This window comes from Sorex araneus, chromosome 4, assembly GCF_027595985.1.
Source record: "Sorex araneus isolate mSorAra2 chromosome 4, mSorAra2.pri, whole genome shotgun sequence".
Taxonomy (NCBI): domain Eukaryota; kingdom Metazoa; phylum Chordata; class Mammalia; order Eulipotyphla; family Soricidae; genus Sorex; species Sorex araneus.
The window spans coordinates 12,540,051-12,556,729 of NC_073305.1; the positions used below are offsets into that span (position 1 = coordinate 12,540,051).

Here is a 16,679-nt window from a genome sequence, read left to right on the forward strand (position 1 = left end):
GGCCCTGCTGAGGGTGTCATGGGACTCAGCCATGTGCTGGAGGCCCCTTATCCAGACCTCAGAAGGCCCGGGGTGCAAGAGGGCTGGGTCACTGTGCTCATGGACCCTCGCTGGCTCCTCGGGGCTGTCTCGGAGCCCCGTGCCCCCTTGGGGACCGGCTTTTCCTTGTGAGAATGCTGATCTCCTGGGGGTGCACCTCTGCGGCGCAGTGCTGGGGGCTGCCCGTATCCACCCAAGAATGGGGGGCATCCAGCACTCGTCCACCTCAGAAAGGAGGGGTGACCCCAGACAGGCCGGGAGGGGCTGAGGGTAAGTGGAGGCAGAGCCATGCTCGGGTAAGAGACAGGGAGTGTGCCAGGTGGCCTGGTGGGTTACTGGTCACCGCCAGGGGCCAGCACTCTGCAGAGGACATGGGGCACATGGGGCTCTTCTCCTCGTCTGTCTGTTCCCTATGCTCCTGCTGGCCAAACGCCCTGGGAAGCCCAGTGGTGGCCTGTCACCACCCTGACAGGGGAGCCTCCAGGGACAGGGCAGGTGGTGCAGTAGAGCAGAGAATTCTGGAGATGGGCACACTGGGCAGGCTCACCTGCTTCATCCAGAGACAGAGGAGACATCTGTGTCATGGAGGTCTCTGAGCGTGACAGAAGAGAGAAATGGGTGGGGGTGGGGGATGGGGAGAAGCTCAGCTTTTACTTCCCACTTTGTGCTGGTCAGGGACAGTGCAGCAAGTAAGACACGCTGACTCACACAGCCAAGCTGGGTTCCACCTCCGGCACCTCACCTGGACCCCCGCCCCCCTCACCAGCCCAGACCCTGGGTGATCCCTGAGCATAGAGCCAGGAGTAAGCCCTGAGCACCGCCAGGTGTGCCCCTGCCCTCCCACCCGGCCAAAGAGCGCCTTGAATGAATGACCTGGGGCTCAGTGCAAGAGAAAGGGCTTCAAACCTGTAGGAACGGGGTAGCCCACACCTCAGCCTCACCAATGCCACCACCGGCCACCCTGTCGCAGGCTCCTTGCGATGCCAGCGTTGGGCATGTCCTTCTGTCTGACCACCTGGACTGCTTCCTCTTCCTCTAGGCTGGTGGGGATGGATCTCTGCTTTCTCTCCTGACACCTGTGGGTGCCAGCTGCTGTGCTCAGGGCCACTGCAGGCGGCTGGACAGTGTGCAGGAAAACCTCTCTCGGCCAGCCTCATGGGCACCCCAGCCTGGAGATGTGAGGCGGGAGCAGGAGCACTGCTGGAATCCTGCCAGGCACAGAGCGTGCACAGGGTTTTGGGAGGTGCCGTGTCTCGGGCAACCTCTATCTCGAGGCGGCCTGGGGAAAGGAAGGAAGAAAGTTCCAAGAAGGGGTTTTCTCCCCACAAGTGGCTGAGTGCTTTGGAGGCTGCTCTTCCCCGTGCAGAAGGCGAGCAGACTGGGTCTTACCCCCTTTAATCTGTATCTATATCTGTATCTGTATCTATATCTGTATCTGTATCTATACCTATTTATTCCGCCCCCTTCTTCACTCTTTTTTAAGGGCTGAGGACTCCAGAGTTATTTCTTCATCTGTAAAATGGCCAAGCCATTTTACAGATCCAACCAGAGTGTGGGTTAAAGGGCTTAGCGGGGAGCACGGCACCCTCGGCTCACGTGCTTCTCTTGGGCAAGGACCTCCGCGCCTGGAGCAGAACGCAAACCCTGTGTCAGCGGTGGCTGCCTTCCAACCAAAGCAGTCCGTGAGCGGCCAGGGTAAGCTCCAAAGCACCGTAGCTTCCAAGAAGATGCCCGAGAGCCGGGTGTCTCGCTGGAGGCAGCGATCAGCAAGCCTCCTTAGACCTTCTGGGGGACGCGGGGGGCGCCCAATTTCGCCAGGGTAACTGATGGCTCAGCGGAAAGACCATTACCGTATTCCTCCAACTACACGCCCCCCGCCGCAAGTCCCGTCTTTGATCACAGCGACCGGCCAGGGCTGGAGGAGTGAGTGAGTGAGTGAGTGAGTGAGTGAGTGAGTGAGTGAGTGAGTGAGTGTGTGTGTGTGTGGCGCGCGCGCGCGTGCTTCTGTGTATGTGTGCGTGCGCGCTCGCGTGTGTGTGTGTTTGGATGTGCGGTGTGTGTGTGTGTGTGTGTGTGTGTGTGTGTGTGTGTGTGTGTGTGTGTGTAGCTGACCAGGCCCTAGCAGCCACCCACCCAGCCTGAGCCATCCTTAGAGGAGATCGTAGAGGGCCTGTCACTTTGCACCCCTGGAATCACGCTGCAGAAAGGGTCCCCGCGGACTTCTGGGCACCCGCACCCTTTCCCCCGCGTGGGCCAAGGGTCCAGCAGCGGCCGGCGGGGGAGCGCAGGGCCAGGGTCCGGCGGCTTGCGGTGCGCGTCCGAGGTCGGCCACTGGGCCAGCTGGGAGAGGCGCGGCGGAGAGGGTCCCCGCGGCCGGGGCGCGGGCGCGCGCGGCGGCGGGGCGGGGCCGGGCCGGGGCGGGGCGCGTGACGCGCGGCGCGGGCCAATGGGGCGCGCGGCCCGGGCCGAGCCTCCTGCGAGCCTTCGCGGCGCCCGCGGCGTCACGTGAGCGCCGGGGACTGAGCGCCCGGGAGCGGCGGCCGGCGGGAGCCTCGGCCGCAGCGACCCTCGGGCCCGCGGGCGAGCGAGCGCACGCAGGAGCCGCGGCTCGGCCCGCGGCGGCCGCCGGACCCGCAGCGAGGCCGCCGCCCGCCGCCCGCCCCGCTGGGCCTCGGGACCGAGCGCCGGGGCCTGGCCGCCGGCCCGGCGTGCGCCGAGTTCAGGTGGGAGCGGCGCGCCGAGGCCCGACGGCCGCGTGGACGCGGTGTCCCCGCCGTCCCGGGCGGGGGTGGCCGAGCGGGACGGGCCGGGGGCGGCGTGCGGGGTCGGGGGGGGGGAGGCGCTGGCCGGCCGCGCCGCGCGAGTGTCCGAGGGAATGTCGGAGGGGCGGAGTGAGCGGGATCGCGGGGTCGCGGGGTCGTGGGCGGGACCCCGGGGGGAAGAGGGACCCCCCCACCCAGGTGTGCCCGGGCACTTGTGCCCGGCAGATGCGGGCTGCCGCCGGGCCGCCTGGCCCGCGGTCGGTGCGCGCCGGCCGGCCGGCCCTCCCATATGGCGGCCCCGCGGCCCTGGGCAGAGGAGCTGGCCGGGACTTGCCGGCCGGCCCGGGGCCACCGAGCGGCGGGGGCAGAGGGGGGGGACGCGGGGTTACTGTCGGCCACCAGCCGCGGCCTCGCGGAGGGGGGCACGGGCCGAGGAGGGCAGGGTGCCCGGCGGGCAGCGCTCCCGGATCTCCGGACCTGCCTCTCCCGTGCACGCTCCCAGCACACCCGCGGGCGTCCACGCCGCCCCACGCGCGGGGACGTGGCGGACACCCGCCCGCACAGTCACACCGCGGCCCGCGCACCACGCCCCGCACACGGCGGGCACCGCCATCCTCCGCGCCTTCGCGCACCTTCGGTCCCCGCGCGCGGAGCGTCCCCCTCCCCCAGATGGCCCTGGAGTGGCGGCGCATACGGGGTGGGGGGGTGGCGGCTAGCAGAGGACTGACCACCTGGAACCTCCGCCCTGTCCGTCGGGTGCCCTCGAAGCTCCCCACTGCGGTGTTCCCCCACCCGGAGTGCACGGAAGGGACCGTTTTCTCGCGCAGGTCCCGAGGGAGGGGGTGACAAGCCCCACAATGCACGAGCCCCTTCACACACCTCCCCTCGCCCCCTCAAGGTCTCGGTGGCCCCGGAGAAGCCCGTGTCACCCTACAGGTGCTAGGACGCGGGGCTTGGTGACTTTGGGGCCTGCCGGCCGGCCGGCGAGGACGGACGCGGGTGCGCGCGCGCGCGCGCTCGCGCTCTCGGGGAGCGGAGACTCTTATTTTGAAGGGCGCCCCCCGCCCGCCACCCCCCGTGATTTGCACGCTGACCCAATGGCGAGCCCTTGGCCAGCGCTCGGCTTGTTATCAATTACATGTTGTTCCTGCAGCCGCTGTGTCCCCGGGAGGATAAACAGCAGGCCTGGCCGGGCCGGGGGGAGGGGGCGGAGTCCGGCCGCGGGCCCGGGACGGTGCCCGCCCGGAACAGCGTGTCCCCTCCCCCTGCACGCTGCCCGTGCCGCTGCTCCCCGCGCAGGGCCGGTGGCTGCGTTTCGGAGGCCCCAGAGCCGCGCCCTCTCTCCAAAAACAGGGACCTGGGGGTCCCAGAGCCCCCTTGGGGAATGCAGCCCCTGCTGTCTCCTTCCCTCCCCTCTCCCATCCGGCCCTCCTTACCCTTTCCTTTGCCCTCCTTCCTTCAGTCTTTCACTTCATCAGCAATGCCTGCAGGTCCCAGTTAGGGCAAGGATTGAAGAGTCCCCACAGCTGGCAGAAAATAAGGCCCCCCCCCAATACCGAACCCAGATGACTCGGGAAGATAATATGGGGTGAGGGAATAGGGGTGGGTCCAGGGTGACATCTGAACTGGCAGAGAAGTAAAGGTGCTGGTTCCCCACGGAGTTCTGGGGGCAGAGGGAGAGGGAGCTGCAGAGAGAATGAGCCGGGCAGAGGCCTGGGGCCCACAGAACCCAGGAGCTGGGCGCCCAGCTGGTGGGGCTCTAGCAGGCGGGGCAGGCAGGTGGGGAGTGCTGCTGCGGCCAGGAGCCTGGGGGACCCCCTTGCTATTGGCTGCAACCCCGCCACACTGCTCTCTCTGCTCCTCTGCTCTTTGTTTGTCCTCTCGTCCGTGGCTCTGTCCACTTTCCTCTGTAAGACCGAGTGGCCCCGTCACCGCGTTCCCCACGCTCGTGTGCAGCGGCCTCCTTACGGCCACGGCATGTTCAGTTGGCGATTATGTTCTGGCGCGAGCTTCAGGCCGCCAGAGCTGGGGCCCCACCTGTCCTGGGCTGCTAGTTTTAGCCTGTTCCTGGGTGTCTAGAAGGCTTTGCTTCCGTAGCATCAGGGCAAAGGGCCTGCAAGAACCCTCCCTACCCCCCCCCCCCCCACTGGGGAGGTTGAGCTACGCGGCTGGTCCCCATAGGGAAGGCTCAGGGTATTTCAGCTCACTGGGCTCTTAAAACAGCCGGGGGCCCCGGGAGCTGTTGGCAGCGCCCCCTACTGACCGTCCTGGCTCAGGCACTGCCCAGGGCAAGAGCACAGTCCCCTGCCATGCAGGTGGGCAGTGGGCGAGGCGCAGACTCAACGCCCCCACCCCCAGCCTCCCTGATCTTCCCCTTTTCTCTCCTTCCTTCGCAGCACCTGATCTGCTCTCCACTGTGCACTTCGAAACTCCCAGTTTTAAGTCTACAGCTGAGTGCTTAAGAGCAAAAAGCTGAGTGTCCACCTGGCAAAACTACCCTGGCACTGTCTGACCCCCGAGCTCCCATGTGCCTCAGCTTCCGGGAGTTCGGGGAAGCTTTCCAGATGGGGGTGGGGGTGGCACTGAGCTCAAGGGTTCCTGGGGCATCTCAGAGGGAGAGAGAGAGGCCTGGAGATCCTTAAGGCATCCCGCAGGGTGGGAGACGGATTTGGGAAACGCCGGGACTTGCCCAAGGTCACCACTGATGATGGCTCGGCCCAGGAGCGGTCCCGGAGGCCGAGGGGGTGGGGGCACAGAGGGGGTGGCCGGCCGGAGAGAAGCTCTGGCTTCATCTGTGGAACACTCTGCTTCCCCAGCCCCAGTAAACACCAGGCTGCGGTCACTGGGTAGGGACAAAGGTCCCAGGAGGTGGCCCTGTCACAGTCAGGCACTGCTGACTCTGGGACGCAGGACCTGGGCCTGGCGTGGCCTTTGGAGGATGTCGCTTCCCCTGGGCTCCCCTTCGATGCGTTTGGAGCCCGACCCCGGGGGGCACAGCCGAGACCCTGCAGTGCAGCTGGCCCGCGCGGAGCACCCCTGCTAGTAGGAGCCAGGAACCGGTAGAGTCCGCCTGTGGCGGTGAGTGCCCCCACCCGTGGGTGCAGGCCCGGGGGCTGTCCTCCAGACCCCGCAGTGGTGGTAAAGGCAGATGCAGACTCTGGGACCCTCCGGCATGGCTGTCAGTTGTCACCGTCACCACGGGTGGGATATGGTCTGTCCCGATGCCAACTGAGTTCCAGCCCGCCCGCACCCCCCGACTCACAGACCAGGCAGTTGAGACCAGGGGGTCTGGGAAGCCGAGGATGGTGAACTGCACCCCCCTTTCTGGGGAAGCAGAGCCCATGGGGCAGTGGGGGTCGGGGGCGGGGGCACAAAGGGTCCTTCGCAGACTCGACGGGTCAGAGGGAAAGATTGGCTGTCCAGCAAAGAGCGTTTGCGGTAAGGGCGCAGACACACAGGAGAAAATCGGTTCATTTTTTTTGCAAAGCAAACCTGAATTTCCAAGGGAACTGGGTAGCCTGCGGCTTTGTTTGCTCAGTCGGGCAGGCCTACCCGTGCCCGGACGGCGGAGGGGTCAGAGGCCACCCGGGCTCTCCTCCCCCACTCCCATCTGTGACTCGGCACGGTGCGCACTGGAGGCTCAGTGTCCCCCCAAAGTCACCGACGCCCTGTGAGCTGGGAGACCTGGGTCGTGCCCACCAAGAGTTCCATCTTCTCGCTCTCTCGCTCCTCTCCGCTCTTTCATCCTCGCTCTAGCTTGCCCGCGCCCACGGACACTCACACTGGCGCACGCACGGTTCCTTCCCAGCCTCTCTCTCTCTCTGGAAAATCTGTTGGGAACCAGAAGTGCCCCGGGTTGTGCAATGGGCTTGGAGAGGCTCTTTGGCAAACAGGTGGTGCAATTTCGGAAAACGCTCTTGCAGGCAGCGCTCTCCCGTGGGAAGGGGATGGCGGCAGGATCCAGGCCTTTGGCCCTGGGCGGTGGGCAGTCAGTGGCGGGGCGCGGGGGGCACGCCGCCCTGCTGACCAGGCCTCCCTTGTTCCTCTGCAGACGCCACCGGCACGGCCAGGCCAGCATGGTGGACCACTTGCTGCCAGTGGACGAGACCTTCTCGTCGCCGAAATGCCCAGTGCGGTACCTAGGCGACAGGCTGGCCGGCGGGCGGGCGTACCACATGCTGCCCTCGCCACTCTCGGAGGACGACAGCGATGCCTCCAGCCTCTGCTCCTGCGCCAGCCCCGACTCTCAGGCCCTCTGCTCCTGCTACGGCAACGGCCCGGGCTCCGAGGGCCAGGACAGCATCTTGGACTTCCTGCTGTCCCAGGCCACGCTGGGCAGCGGCAGCGGCAGCAGCCTGGGGGCCAGCAGCGGCCCCGTGGCCTGGGGGCCCTGGCGGAGAGCACCTGCGCCGGTGAAGGGGGAGCACTTTTGCTTCCCCGAGTTTCCCGTGGGGGACCCTGATGACGTCCCGAGGCCCTTCCAGCCCACCCTGGAGGAGATCGAAGAGTTTCTGGAGGAGAACATGGAGCCGGGGGCCAAGAAGGTTCCAGAGAGTCACCTGAAGGACCTGGAGACTTGTGGGCAGCTGGCAGCCGGGCCTCACCGGAGCCTCCTGCACCCGGGGGGCTCCGGGGGCAGAGAGCGCGGGGCTCCGCCTTCCGGGGCCAACAGCGCAGGGGGCAGCCAGAGCCCCGGGGGCGGGGTGGCCCCCGAGGGCCCCATCCCGGTGCTGCTGCAGATCCAGCCCGTGCAGGTGAAGCAGGAGGCTGGCCCTGAGCCCGTGTCCCCTGGGCAGGCCCCGGAGAGCATCAAGGTGGCGCAGCTCCTGGTCAACATCCAGGGCCAGACCTTCGCGCTGGTGCCCCAGGTGGTGCCCTCCTCCAACCTGAACATGCCCTCCAAGTTTGTGCGCATCGCCCCCGTGCCCATCGCCGCCAAGCCCCTGGGGGCGGGACCCTTGGGGCCCGGCCCCGCCGGCCTCCTCATGGGACAGAAGTTCCCCAAGAACCCGGCGGCCGAACTCATCAAAATGCACAAATGTACTTTCCCCGGCTGTAGCAAGATGTACACTAAGAGCAGCCACCTCAAGGCCCACCTGCGCCGGCACACGGGCGAGAAGCCGTTCGCCTGCACCTGGCCGGGCTGCGGCTGGAGGTCAGTATGACGGGGGCCCCCTGAGCTGGGCGGCCGACCCTCACCCGGGGCTCCAGCTCCAGAGAAGGCCAAGGAGGAAGGGGAGCGGGGTGCGGTGTGGGGGGCCCGGCCGCAGTGGGCAGGGCTGCCCACGGCTCCCTCGTCCCTCCCGCCGCTAGCGCCGGACACCCACCAGTGTGAGGCTTCCCCGTGGTCAGGCCAGGCCGGGGGCAGGCCAGCAGGGAGAGGCTCCAAGAGCAGGGGTGGGGGCCGGGGCCGGGGCCTTCCTCAGGCCTCCCCGGCTCCCAGGGTAAGTACCACCTGACGCCAGGCTTGGCGGGAACCAGCTTAGCCGCTTGCCCCTCACACGGCTCTGCCAGCACCACCTGCATCCAAGGCAACAGCTTCCGGGCCCAACCCCCACCCAGCGGTCCCCCCAGATGTGTTGGCAGCCCCCACCCCGGGGAGGACCCGATGGTAGCGGGAAGAGTTCTCCCGGACCCCGTGTGGCCTGGCGGGGAGGCGAGCCGGCCCTGGGCAGGGCCCGGCAGGGTCGGACTCCTTGCATGGTCCCTGCGCTCCTGTTTCCGGAGGAAGAGCCCATCTCTAGCCGGGCTTACTCCGGGGATGGATGCGTTGCAAGAGCCCCTCAGCATGCGTGCGTACATGTGTGCGTGCATACACGCGTGCGTGCGTACACGCGTGCGTGCGTACATGCGTGCGTGCGCTCATACATGCGTGCGTGCGCTCATACATGCGTGTGTGCATGCGTTGTGCGCGCGTGCGCATCTTCCCCGACTTGGCCGCAAGGCTCTGTGGACAGTCACGGCCGCCCTCAGCACATGCACAAGTGTGCAGGTGTGTGGCTCCCCGTGCCCGCGTGCTCCCGCTGGCCTCACGTGCGTCTGTGCACCGTGTGTTTCTTGTGCGGCGCAGGCCCCGGGGACACGTTTGCAGCGTTCCCTCGCTGCGCTCTTGATGTGGTTGCTGGTGAGTGCTGGGTGGAGGTGGGGGGCGCTGTGTCACCAGAGCCCTGGGGCGGGGTGTGTGTGGGGGGGTGGTGGTGACGGGGACAATGCTAGGATGGAAGGACATGTTGGTCCCTTTATGGGGGCAAGGACAGGGAGCTGGCCAGAGAAGGAACGTTCCCAAGCAGGGAAGGGTGATGGAGACCCTTCCTGAACCGGGGGTCCCCAACCCGAAGGTGCCCATCAAGCCCCTTGGCCTGAGAGCTGGACTCAGCCCCACGCCCTGGGGTTCCTCTGAGCCTCACGCCCCCACCTGCATACTGCTCGCAGGGCCAGCCCCTCCCTGCAAGGGTTGGCACGTCACTCTCAGGTGGGCCTCTCAGAGTGTCTTGCCCTCCCCGCGTGCAGGGGCCGGCTCAGCGCAGCCCCTTCCCCCAGACTCCTTTGGATCCCTCTCCTGGGGGGCGCGAAGAGCCCAGAGATTGGGAGCTGGGTTGGCAAAGCCCCAGCAGAACGCCCCTCCCTCCCCAAGTCATGGTGGGATGGGGTGGGGTGGGGGTCCCGGGAGGAGGGGCCTGGCAGGGGGTCTGGGGAGGAGGTGGGCAAGCAAGAGTGAGACTCGAGGGGTTCAGCCCCGTCTGAGCCCTGGCCTGAGCCCCCTCAGGAAAGGACAAGAGCCCCCACGGGGGCCAAGCCCTGTGCCCCTTACACACAGCCAGAGGGCCCGAGGGACCCTTGCAGCTTGCCAGTCGGGACGGGCACAGCTCCGGGGCAGCCTGGTCTGGGCAGGTCGGGAGAAGGATGCTGGTGAGAGAGAATGCCATGTTTCCTCTCCAGCGACCCCACCCTTGGGTCTAAGACTCCCTCGAGGGGGGGCTCACCTCCTGCCACGGGGAGCTCATGACCTCCCGGGGCGTCCCTGCCTGCTTCGAGCGCACGAGCATTCCCAGCCGAGTCTTTTTTGCAGGCCGGCGCCAGTGGCCCTGCTCTCTCCCGTCCCCAGCGGCCATCGCTGGCCCGGCCCCGCCAGCCTCTCCACTCTGCGGCTCACCTGCTTTCTGTCCTCACAGCAGCCCCCTGGAGAGCCTGCCCCTTGACCCACCCCACATGCAGTTTACACAGGAGGGAGAAACTGAGGCCAGGATGCTCATGTCACGTGTCCACAGTGTCAGTGTGGCTCTCCCCCAGCCCGTGTCTCGAGCGCCTCCTCTGTGTGCCTCTGTACCCCTCCCCTGCTGCTTAGCCAGGCCCTCCGCTGGGTGGGACTCCTGCTTTCTTCAGACCCTGCTCCAAACCCCCGACCCCCCCTCACTGGGGGCCGTTAGTGTGTGGTCCCCACCTTTCTCTTTTCTTTTTGACTATACCCACTGATGCGCAGGGCTTGCTCCTGGCTCTGTGCTTGGGAATCACTCCTGGAGGGCTCAGGGGACCCTGTGGGATGCCAGGGGTCAAACCCGGGTTGGCCACCTGCAAGGCAAGTGCCCTCCCCATGGTACTGTTGCTCTGGCCCCAGGCCATGGTCCCTTTCACAGAGGAAGAAGCTGGGGTCCAGACCGGGCACATTTTCCAAGTCAGTAAGCAGCGGAGAAACGAACAGCCCAGCCCAGGACCCCAGGTCGGGGCCCCTCCCCAGCCCCCTCTGCTCAGCGTGCGTGGGGGGCGCTGCTTGAGTGTGGGGAGGCCCTCCACCATCCCCCGGGGCTGGACCCTGCCCGCTGGCCTCACTGTTTGGGGTGCTCTCTGCTTCTCAGCTTCCCAGGGGGCCTCTTCGCTTCCCGGGGGTCCGGCAGGTGGTTTGGTCGCCTCCTTGCTGTGCTCAGAGCGCTGGTCCGCCCCACCTTGTGCGCTTTTGTGTGTGCCGGGGACCCCCCCAGCCCCCTCCCCATCTTGGTCCTGGCCCCCGTCCCCCTGTCGCTTTACTCCTAGGAGGTGGTCTGGGCAACCCAAACAGGACTGAAACCCCCTTGTCCTGCTCGTCCCGGGGCCTCTGGGAAGTGGCTGCTCGCCGCCTTCCTGGAAGTTTCTTCGCTTCCCTCTCGCACACAGGCCTCCTTTGTTCCCCCAGCGGGACGTCCTGTTCCGGAGGGGCCGTTCTGTCCAGAAGGAGCCTCTCCTCGCTGGCCTAACCGGGCTGCGAGCACTGTCTGAAGGCGCGGTCCTCGCGGAGGACTTGGGGGTGGGGCCCAGCATGGGGGAGCAGAGGAGGAGGAGGAGGGACAGGGAGTCCCGCCCAGGCCCTGCTGTCGCTGCTGGCCCACTCCCACCCCGTCCAATGGGCCAGCAATGCTGCCAAGGGCGGCGGGGCAGGGGGTACACTGCACACCTCCAGGGGGCGCCCTTCCAGCGTCTTGGGGATGTGACTGGCAGGTGGAAGGGGCCCCTTTGTGCCAAGGTGTTGGGCGTGCCAAGGTGTTGGGCGTGCCAACAGTGGTGCCAAGGGCAGGGGCAGCGGGGGTTGGCTGGGCCCCTGGACGTTTCCTGCCCTGTCTGTCGGGAGCAGCCCTGTGGTCAGGACTCTCCCGCCCTCCCCACACCCAGGGCCGGGTCCGTGCTCTGCACCTTCCTGGGAGCAGCTCACGCTTGTGAGAGGGGCACCTCATGCCTCTTGTGCTCCACAGAGCCCCCCTGAGGCAGAGCCGTCATGACCCCTTTCTCTGGCAGGGAAACTGAGGCCCAGAGAGCAGGCTGCTTGTCCTGGGGGCCCTGTGAGTCGGTGGGTGAGCTCGCGGCCTGCACACGCGGTGCCTTCGCCCCTCACCTGGGGCGCCCTGGCCTCGCTGCTGGCTGCTCTCCGGGGGACTGGGTGAGGGGACGTGTGGGGCAGGGGGACCCCCTCTATCACAGGATACTGGTGGCGGGGAGGAGGCTCGTGGGCGTGAGGGGGGCACGGGGCCTGGCTCTCCCTGGTGGCCTGAGTCCCCACCTCTGCCCACGGAGACCGAGCTGTAGGGCAGCGTCCACTGACCGGAGGAGTCTCCGTTCCAGGGCCCTGCAGGGGTGGGGCCCTGAGCAGCGCCCCCAGGGCCCGGCTGGAGCTCCTGCTGGCACAGGGCTTGTTCTGCTCCTGTGACCCTGGCAGGGAGCGGCCCGGGGCCTTGGTGCTGGCCCCTGCTGGCCTCTGCACTGGGCACCTGTCCCCAGGAGTCCTGGCCTGGCGGGGACGGCACTGTACAGGGTCCTCCTCACTGGCACATGCTGCCTGGCCAGGCTCTGGGGGGAGGGGGGAGGGGAGAGGAGGAGGAGGAGGCAGGGTCGGTGACCCCCGGGCAGGGCAGGGACGGGAGGATGGAGACCTTTGTTCTGATGTCGTTCTGACTCTCTTGGCTGGGAGGAGGCCAGGGATCCCTGGGTCAGGCTCCCTTAGTCCTGAGCCTCAGTTTCCACCCCTGGCCAGTGGGTAGGCCGGGGCCTCCCTCAGTCCACCGATGGGCAGAGAGCCCTGCCCGGTGCTGGCCGCCCCTCCCGGGATGGGGGTATGTGAGATACCCCCATCAGGTCCTGGCCTTGCCCTCCAGGGTCAGACGCTGCTGCTCTCAGTGTCCCCCTGAGCTTGTTGTGCTGGGCCCCCTGCCCTTCGCGGGCTGTGGGGTCAGCTGGAAGTGCCACCGGCCCGCACCCTCCACACCTCCTGCGTCCAGCTGTGTGGTCCAGGTTCAGCCATGAGGAAGGGCCTGTGTCACACCTACGCATGTGTATGTGGGTGTATGTGCACACACGTGTGATTCCCCACACAGCCGTGACCACCCTCCTATGACATGTGTGTGAGCAATTGTGCAAGAGTGTGTGTGTGTGTGTGTGTGTGTGCAGGAGTCCTGTGCGATGTTCCCAGGTGCATCACATGTGTGCACTGTGTGTATGTGTGCACTGTGTGTGTGTGTGTGTGTACCCAGGGAGTCAAGGGGAAGGGTCCTGGGGCAGCCCCCAGGACAGTCCCTGTGGGTGCCTGACACCTCATTTAAATGCGCTCACCAGACACCTTCCGGGCCCGGTATACTGGGCCGAGATGGCAGGAACTGGGCAGACGGGTCTTTCCTCCTACAGCTGACGGTCTGCTGGCACAGGCAGCGTTTATCGAGAATTGGAAAGCTTGGTTAAAACGCCACAGTGACAGGGGCCAGGAAGGGAAGCGCCCAGTGCTCGGGGAGCAGAGTGGGAGGCAGTCCTGGAGGTCTTTCCTGAGGCAGTGACATTGGCATGGAGCTCTCGAGATGGGTGGGAGAGAGCAGGGCGAGGAAGGCAAGGCAGGGAGGAGCACCGCACAGTTGTGTGCGGCACACGGCGGGGTCTGCAGTCGCCCCGTGCTGGCAGGCTGTGGGCAGAGCTCCCAGGAGGGGCAGCTGTGAGCATGGTGGCGAGGCAGGAAGGGAGCCCCCCTGCCCCCCGGCTGCCTGGGACCTGCAGCTGGAAAGTAACTGAACCAGCACAGAGGGTCGTGGAGGAAGGAAAGCCCCTCGTGCCCGCACCCTGTGGACCCTGTGCCCGGCCTCGCCCGGAGCCTTCCCAGAGGGCGAATACATGTGGGAAGGAGCGACGGAGCTTTGGGGCCTGGAGGGGTTTGCAGGGGCATCTCCTCGTGCGGCCCGAAGGACCCTTGTCTGGGGGCGGGGAAGACCCTCAGATGTCCGGTTCCTGACCTGAGGGCCTGCTCCTTTACGGGGGCTTCAGTTCCAAGGCCACGTCCTGGGCGGTCTGTCCTACTAGCAAGGGGTGGGGGCTTCGGGCCTGTGCTCTGGGCGCTGCCCCTGAGGGGGAGTGGAGTGGGGGTCCCTGGAAGCACGTCTCCTGGGCTGTTTCTGCTTTGGGGGCATCTTAGGAGACACCCCCTGCCCCCATTCAGTGACTCAGGAGTGGGCTGGGCCCACTGCCTCGTTAGGGAGGCAAGGGAGAGGTGCCCAGATCCCGGTCCCGGGGGCTAGACATCTCTCCCGGGCCTCAGTTTACCCCCTAAGGCGAGCTTCCCGGTGCAGACTTTCACGGAGGGCCCAAAGTCTGGTCCCGGGGGGGGGGGGGAGCACTGGAGGCCGAGGCAGCAGGGGGCACCGTGACCTGCAGACCCCGAGCCTGCTGGCTGGAGGGCACGCAGCGCCCGGAGGGTGGGTGCGGGGCTGGGCGGTGGGGGCGCCCTGTGGCTGCACCCAGGGCCTCCCGCTGGGCGCTGACCCCCCCCTCCCCCCCACTCCACGGCGCTGTCCCGCAGGTTCTCGCGCTCCGACGAGCTGTCCCGGCACCGGCGCTCGCACTCGGGCGTGAAGCCCTACCAGTGCCTCGTGTGCGAGAAGAAGTTCGCGCGGAGCGACCACCTCTCCAAGCACATCAAGGTGCACCGCTTCCCGCGCAGCAGCCGGGCCGTGCGCGCCGTCAACTGAGCGCCCCCGCGCGCGCGCGCGCGCCCGCGCCAGCCCCGCTGCCCGCCGGCCCCCCCCCTACTCCACCCCCGTATTTTGTAGCAATAATTTATTTGCCTTCTTCAGAGGGTCCTGACGATGGTACCAGCCACCTTCTGAAGCCCGAGGTGCAGGAAGAGGAGGGGTGGGGGGCGGGGGGGCTGGCCCGGCAGGTGTGAACCCCGAGTTCCGCCCCTCCGGAGACTTAGCGCCTGCTCCCACGTCCCTGGGGGCCGGGTCCCCAGGGTCCCCCCCCAACCCCCCTGGGCTGGAGGCTAGCCTTGGTGCCTTCCTGCCTTCGTGCCTTCCAGGCCTCTGCCGCCGCTGCCCCCGCGCCGTGGGGGGCCTGGCCCTTCTCCCACTGGGCTCCCCACCTGGGCCGCCGGCCAGCACTTTATTGCTGGGGAGAAGAAATGCAGCGAGTGTGGAAATGTCACTTCCCAGGGGGCGCCTGGGAGGGAGGGGGGGGGACAGAGGCCAAGAGTATGGGGCTGCACTGGGTCAGGGGGCTTTTGTCTGGGTGCCTGGGGGGGCAGAGGGGCCAGGCTGGGCCATTGGGTGCTGGTCCTCCCGGCGCCCCCGTGGCAGAGGGGCTCAGGGCGCCTGGGGAGGGGGGTGCGGTGCATGTGGGTATGTGTGCAGGGCAGACAGCTGCCCACTGGCCCCAGAGCCCCTGGGCCTCATTGTCCCCCCCTCTTGGACCCTAGCCTTTGGGGTCACCTCGGGGAGGCGGGGGACCAGGCTGCATGGTGTGTGGAAGACGTAGATAGAGCCCCCGTCCTGATTTAGAAATGCATTCCTTATTTTGTCTAGAAATTAATATCAAATGAACTAGCTTGTGTTGACAGGTTTATTTCACATCCTATGAATGTATGTAAATAAACTGTACATAGGAACATCAACGTAAAATATCTTTTAATAACAGATCCACATTTGTGTAAATTTGCAATTAAAAAGAATCTATAGAACTGGTGTACATATGTTACAATTATGTATATTTTCTTCGGTCCTTCATAAAGAAATATATATATATATATATTTACTTTGCCAATAAAAGAGAAAAGAAACTCAGTTACAGTCACGTGCTCGTTCCTCGGCTCTGCCAGGAAGCCAGAGCGACTGGGGGGAGCTGTGGTTGGGGACCGGAGTGTGACGCCTGAGGGAGCCAGAAACTGCCCCAGGGCCCCGTGGGTGCCCACCCGGCCCTGCCCACAGACACCCCCCCCCAACCAAACCCACTCCAGAGCCGCTTCTGGAAAGTCCCCATAGACCCCCTTTTCTGGGACCCCAGGAGCGTCCAGCATCTAGACTGTGCACACGGCATGCTGCGTCCTGCCTCGAGGGCTGGCACTGCCGGCAGGGCTGGAGGTGGAGCTGCTGGTCCCTGTAGCCAAGCCACCAGCCCCCCGCTGCTGTGCTGAGCTCGGGGTTTCCATCATCAGGCACTGTTGGGGTCTGACTCTATGGGTGGGCGGGTTGGAGGGAGCAGGATGGAGGAGACACCCCAAAGGGGTGGGTCAGTGGGGTGCTCCCAGGGTCAGTGGGGTGCTCCCTGCTGGTGGGGCAGGGCAGGCTGGGCTCCGCGCAGGGCCACTGCCAGGGCCACCCCTGCCGCCGCCTTGTCCGCTTGGAGTGACAGCAAGACCCTCCCCGAGGTGCTTGGAGTGACAGCAAGACCCTCCCCGAGGTGCTTCTTTGCTGGGAGCCGGGAGGGTGTGTGGCGGGGGTGGGGAGGGGCGGGGTGGAGGGTCAGGGCTCCCAGGGGTCCCTCGGAGGCTGGAGGCAGAAGCAGTCAGGGTCTCGCTGCGCAGGTTTCTGAGGGCGGGGTGAGTCGGGGGTGCGAGGGTGCACGGGCTTCACGGAGGCATGTCTGCTGCAGACGTGGCTTCCGCGTGTGCCAGCCCTCCCTCAGGCAACAGGAGCATGCACAGTCCCTGGGCCGGGGAGAGGACTTGGCCGGTGACCTCTGTCCTTTGTCCCCGGCGGGGTGTCCCGCAGGTCAGTGTGCTCTGGGGAGAGGCATCGATTTCCATGTGCGTTAGCGCGTCTTTCCTCACCCGGCCGCACGCAACGGTGAGATAAGAGGCCCCGGAGGTCAGGACGATGGCAGCCGCGGGGGATGGGCACCTCGGGCCAGCGTGTCCCCGGCAGCCTCCCTGCGCTGAGCCCAGCCCCCGCGATCGGGAAGCCGGGTCCTCGCTGACCGGACCCAAATGGCCCCCCTGAGTCGGGCTTCCAGACCTGAGGGTGGTCACACCTTCGCAGGCACCTTCCCTGGGGGCAGCTCCCCTTGGCCTTGGGCCCAGAGTGGACCTCAGAGGAAGGGGCGGGCAGACTGGGCAGGCGGGGAGGGGAGGGCAGCCCCTGGCACCGCTGACCCCAGCCTCCCTGA

General features: G+C 66.6%; 2 protein-coding genes across 2 annotated transcripts in view; one reads left to right on the forward strand and one right to left on the reverse strand.

The window, feature by feature from the left end:
- LOC129404212 (mucin-1-like) overlaps window positions 1-3,090 on the reverse strand; it is a 27,635-nt gene extending 24,545 nt beyond the window's left edge. Inside the window, exon 1 of the mRNA XM_055135038.1 lies at window positions 2,634-3,090. Coding sequence (XP_054991013.1) covers window positions 2,634-3,090 — 457 coding nt within the window. The remainder of the gene's footprint in view (window positions 1-2,633) is intronic.
- On the forward strand, window positions 2,625-15,358 carry KLF15 (KLF transcription factor 15). Its single transcript, XM_055136028.1, has 3 exons — window positions 2,625-2,762; window positions 6,853-7,956; window positions 14,101-15,358. Exons 2-3 carry the CDS (start codon window positions 6,878-6,880, stop codon window positions 14,267-14,269), a joined length of 1,248 nt encoding a protein of 415 aa, XP_054992003.1. The 5' UTR covers window positions 2,625-2,762; window positions 6,853-6,877; the 3' UTR covers window positions 14,270-15,358.
- Window positions 15,359-16,679: the final 1,321 nt, after the last annotated feature.